This window comes from Empidonax traillii, unplaced genomic scaffold (genome assembly GCF_003031625.1).
Source record: "Empidonax traillii isolate 1590-97213 ecotype Southwest subspecies unplaced genomic scaffold, ASM303162v1 scaffold7002:size10553, whole genome shotgun sequence".
Taxonomy (NCBI): Eukaryota; Metazoa; Chordata; class Aves; order Passeriformes; family Tyrannidae; genus Empidonax; species Empidonax traillii.
In genome coordinates, this window is record NW_020962195.1 from 5,113 (window position 1) to 10,553 (window position 5,441).

The 5,441-nt window shown below is 61.7% G+C and overlaps 1 protein-coding gene across 1 annotated transcript in view; it reads left to right on the forward strand.

Annotated features, from left to right (window-relative positions):
- Positions 1-2,313, forward strand: part of LOC114073551 (cyclin-dependent kinase 16-like) — a gene marked incomplete at its 5' end in the record, with an annotated part of 7,421 nt that extends 5,108 nt beyond the window's left edge. Inside the window, 4 exons of the mRNA XM_027911285.1 lie at positions 46-145; positions 842-919; positions 1,003-1,050; positions 1,474-2,313. Of these exons, the coding sequence (XP_027767086.1) occupies positions 46-145; positions 842-919; positions 1,003-1,040 (216 nt within the window). The remainder of the gene's footprint in view (positions 1-45; positions 146-841; positions 920-1,002; positions 1,051-1,473) is intronic.
- Positions 2,314-5,441: the final 3,128 nt, after the last annotated feature.

The following is a 5,441-nucleotide window of genomic DNA, read 5'->3' on the forward strand; positions in this document are numbered from 1 at the left end:
CCTCTGTGGGTGTGTCCCCGCCCCGTGGGCGTGTCCTGACGGTAGGCGGGGCAGTTCGAGGGGCGACGGCGGCTGCCGGCGGCGGAGGCCATGGCACACCCCTTCTTCGGCTGCCTGGGCCCAAGGGTCAGCTCCCTGCCCGACAGTGAGTGGGGGCACGAGGGGACGGGGGCATCGTGGGGGCTGGGGGTGGGGGGGCCACCACTTGGGAGCTTCGTGTGGGCTGTAGAGGGTGGGGATTTGTGGAGTGGGTGGAGCTTTGTGGGGGTGTGGCTTTGTTGGGAGGAGTCAATGGAGTGGGTGGGGCTGTTTTGGGGGGTGGGGCTTGTTGGGGCAGGGTGGAGCCTTGGAGGGGGTGGAGCTTCCCCTGGGGGAGGGTGACCATTGGTGGAACTGGGTGGCAGTGGGAGGGGCTCGAGGGGCAGGGTTTAGCCATTGGTGGGTGGAGCCTCTGAGGAATGGGAGGGGCTATGCAAATTGTTGATGTGGGGGTGACAAATTAGTGATGTGTGGGAGGAGCTATGCAAATTGGTGATGTGGGGGCAACAAATCATTGATGTGTGGGAGGAGCTATGCAAGTTAATGATGTGGGAGTGAAAAGTCAGTGATGTGTGGGAGGAGCTATGCAAATCAGTGATGTGGGGTGACAAATCAGTGATGTGTGGGAGGAGCTATGCAAATCAGTGATGTGGGGTGACAAATCAGTGGGGTGTGGGAGGAGCTATGCAAATCATCAAGGTGTGGTTTTCTAGTGGATGGGGCTTGAAAACAACCACGCCCCCTCTACTGTGGTAACACCCCTTTGACGTGAGGCCCTGCCCACCCCCTCTTCCCCTCACAGCCACCTCCATCTTCGCCCTGAAGGAGATCCAGCTGCAGAAGGAGCCGGGGCTGCGCACGGCCCCCCTACCCCCCCCAGGTCAGCACCCGAAACTGTGACCACCCCCCTCGAAACTGTGGCCTCCCCAAATCCACACCCTGCCCCCCTCGTTTTCTCCGCAGGTTCTTCCGCCTTCCGGGTGCTCGACACCGAATTCTGATGCTGAGCAGGTAGGGCCCCCCAAAAATCGGGTGAGCTGCCCAAAATGGGAGACCCCTCCTGTGGGATTGCTTAATTGGCTCTTCCCAAAGTTGAGGAGCAGTAGCCCCGGGGATTGAGCCTGAAAGTATGGGGAACACCCCAAAAAATAAGCCCCCCAAAACACATCTGAAATTTGGGAGAGTCCCCTGGAAAAGGACCTTTCCAGAAATGGGGTGATTTACCCCAAAACCAGGGGATACCCCCCAGATAGGGGGGACACCCCCAAAAGGGGGAGCTGCCCCACTGCGGACCCCCACAAAATTTGGGGCTCAAAGACCCCCAAAATGGAGTAACTCTTATGAATGGGGAAAGGCCTAAAAAGGGGGGGAGGGGGCAAATTTAGGGGTTCATCCATTTGGGCCACCCCCCTTAACTGCTTCCTCTCCCCACAGCCCCTGGACTGCTGCTGCAACCTCCCAGGACCCCCCAAAACTGAGGGGGGGGGGAGGGGGTGTGCCACAAAACTGGGGGGTGATGCCCAAAATGAGGGCTCACCCCAAAACTACGGGAGGGCCCCCTGGCCCGGTAACCACGGCCCCCCAGACGACCCCCCGAAGAACCGCTGCTGGATTTGGGGGGGGGTCATGTGGGACCCCCCCATTGGAGGGGGGTTTGGGGTCCCCCCTATTTTTTGGGGGAGTTCCCTTGAGTCTGGGGTTTCTTTCCCCCCCCCCAGTTTACTTCGAGTTTTATTTTTTCAAGGCAATATTATAAATAAGAGTCTATATGGGTCCCTCCCCCTGAGGGGCGGGGCTCAGAGGGGGCGGGGCCTAGCAGGGGCAGGGCCTGGCAGGGGCAGGGCCACCCTGGGAGCAGTTTTGGGGCGGGGAGGGTGAGGGAGGGGAGTCACAGTGTCCTTCTGGGCTTACTCTGAGGTTACTTACGCTCAACTCCAGGGTCACCCTGTTGTTATTTGAGGCTTCGGCGCCTCCCAGGAGGTTCCCCAGGGTGGGGGGGGCTTACTCCGAGGTTGGTCCCCCTTCACTCCAGGGTTACCCCAGGGTTACTCAGGCCCAGCTCTGACTTTACTCCAAGGCAGCTCAGGCCCAGCTCTGCGGCCACACCTGCCCTACTCCAGCCTTATTTCCTGACTCCTCAGCCTCGACTTGCTCACTGCTGGAGTGTCACTCCCTTTCTACTCTCGATTACTCAGATGTTACTCAGCTGAGGTTATTAGCCTCCCTCTCCTGGGTTGCTCGTGGGATTGTTACTCTGAGCGTTCCTGGCCCTTACGTCGAGGTTGGTTGGTACTTTACTCCTACCCAGATTTTACTCCAGCGTTACTCATGAGCGGGGGGGGAGGGGGTGTCTTTACTCTGAGCTTCCTCAGCTGTTAGTCTGAAGTCACTTGGTACGTTGCCCCTATTCAGAAGTTACTCCAGGGTTCCTCCTGGGTGTATCCTTTGAGTTTACCCAGCCTGAGGTTACTCAGTACTTCTACACAGAACTTACTCCAGGGTTACTCATGTGGGTCCTTACTCTGGGCTTGCTCAGCTCATCCTTTTGCGTTGCTTGATACTTTACTGCTACTCGCACCTTACTCCAGGGTCCCTCCACGTGGTTCATTCTCCTTTGCCTTTGCCCTGCACTTACTCTGAGGTTACCACCCCTTTGGCCTACTCGGTGCTTCCGTGGACGTTACGCGCTTGCTCCTCTGTCGCTGCCCGGCCGTGCAGTGACCCAGCCCTTACTCAGAGGTTACTCAGCCTTCTGCTGCTCAGCTCTCCCTATTTATTGCTCGTATCCCAGGTTCTCTTGTTCTCCAGGCTGCACTCCAGCATCACACAAGTCTTGGCCTGCCTCATCTTACTCAGAGGTTGCTCAACCCTTACTAGCAGGTTACTGAAACGTATCTTCACGCTGACTCGCTCCACACTTGTCACTGGCCTTGTGTGGTGGGTCCTCAGAAGGGACTTAGGCCTTACTCAACACTTAATGCTTACTCAGAGGTTACTAAGGCCTTAGTGGGCCAGCCCTGTTTACCCCCTGGTGTGGTGGGTTTGGGGTTGCTTGGCAGCGCCTTCTTTGCTACTCAACCTTTACTCAGACAATACAAAGCCCCTCTTCTGCTTACAGGCTCCCCCCACCCTCCAATCGCTTCCTTAGCCCCTCCTTGTGCTACTCAGAGGTTGCTGAGTTGACCTGTGCCACATCTTTACTCATATGTTACTCAGCTCTGGTGGTTTCTGCTCCCCCTGTTCTTCCATGCCTTTCCTCTGAGGATACCCAATGGATACACCTCCTTCGCTGCTTGCTGTGGTCTTACTTACCCTTTACACTTCCAGGATGCTCTCAACCCCTCTCCTGGGGTTCACAGCTCTTACTCCAAGGTTACTCAGCCCTTGCTGTTGTCCAGTATTGAGGTTTGTTATGTTGAAGTTCCTCAGATGCTACTAGAGGTCACAATTTACACTGAGATTGCAGAGTTACCCAGTACACCAGTGGGAGGGGAGTAGTCTTTACTCAAGAGTTGCTTATCCCTCACTCCAAGGTTCTTACGCACCCAATGGCCACACAGTTGTTACTCTGAGGTTAGTCCTTGCTCTGAAATTACTCATCCCTTACTCACAGAGCACTCAGCCTCCACTTCTCACTCCAGGGTTACCCAGACCCCATCCCTGGGCTAAATCAGGTGTTCCTCCAGAGTTACTCCTGCTCGATGCCGAGGTGACACCTCACTTTGGGGTCACTCATGTGCTCCCCCCCCACCCCGAGGCCGCACAAAACGGACACTTTACACTGAGGGCCATTCGTGCCCTGGGGGGAGAACTCGTTGGTTCCTCACCCTTTACCTTGAGGTCACTCCCATCTCACCCCACCCCCCCTCACTCAGGATCGCCAAACCTCACCCCCCCCCTCGTCCCCTCCCTGTCTCCGTGGGTACCGTGTATATATGTACAGGGGGGAGGAGCGGGGGGCGTGGATTTTTATATGCAGTGGGACGGGCCCCCCCTGCCCCCCATATCGCCCTGCGGGGGTGGGGGGGACGCGGGAACCCCTCGGAAGGGCCCTTGGACTGTTCGGGGGCTCGGCGGGGCCGGGGGGGGGGTCCCTGTGGCCCCCGGGGGGTCTGTGGGTGTCTATAGGGTGGGGGAATTCCCTATAGCCCACACGGGGTCCGGGAGGGGGGAGTGGGGTGTGCGGAGCCCCTCTGGCCCCCGGGGATGGGGGGGGGTCATGGATTCTATGGGGGGGTCGCGCCCCCCGGCATCACGGTGGGGGAGGGGACGGGGCGGGGCCGCGGCGTTTCGGCTGTAACGGGACCGACCATTAAAGCCTCCCCGGGACCGGTGTGACCCTGTGTGAGCCCCCCAGGGACCCCACGTGTGAACCCCTCCCAGCCCCTCCCGGGACCCCGTGTGACCTCCGAGAGCCCTCGGGAACGCTCCTCCCTTCCAGCGACCCCTCCCCCCCGGGGATCCCCCGGACCCCCATCGGGACCCCCCTGGGGACCCACCGGGATCCCCCTGACCCCCATCGGGACCCCCCTGGGGACCCACCGGGATCCCCCTGGCCCCCATCGGGACCCTCACCGGGATCCCCCGGACCCCCATCGGGACCCCCCTGGGGGCCCCTCTGGGGACCCACCGGGATCCCCCTGACCCCCACCGAGATCCCCCGGACCCCCATCGGGACCCACCGGGGTGTCCCGGACCCCCGAGGGGACCCCCATGGGAACCCCCCCCTGCCCCCGCACTCCACGAGGTCCCCGAGCTCCCACCCACCCCGGCCCGGGCGGTTCCACGCGCTCCTTTCCCCCCGCCCAACCCCCCCACCCCAATGGTCCGTTCCGCGCGGAGTGGGGGGGCGGGTCCCAGCGGGTGACCAATCGCGTGGCGGCGCGGCCGTGACGCGCGGCGGGGGCGGGGCCGGTTGATAAGGCGGGGCGGGGCGGGCTCGGCCTCATTCCGGGCCCGGCCGGCACCGCGGGTGAGTAGTGCTCCCCCTTCCCGTCGGGGCTCTGTTCCCCCGTTCCCCCTGTCGCGATAGTGGCGGTTCCCGCCGCTCCTCGCGGTTGCTGCCCCCGGGCGGTGTTTCCCCCCTCCCCCCCCCTCCCGCCACGCTGCCTTGGGGGCCGCGCGTGGTTCGCGCGTGCGCGGGAGGGCGGGGCCAGCGCGCGGAGCGGGAGCGGCGCTTCCGGGAGGTGCCCACGTGGCCGGGGGGGACCCCACGTGGGACGTCAGGGGGGAGCCACGGGGAGTTCCCGTGACGTCACCGGGAGGGGCGGTGTGGAGCTGTGAGGGGTTGCCCCGAGGCAGTGACGTCAGGGGGGGGTTCGCTATGACTGGGGTCTCCTGGAGAGCTATGACGTCACTGGGGGCTACGTGGCGGGTCCCACCAGGGTAATAACGTCATAGGG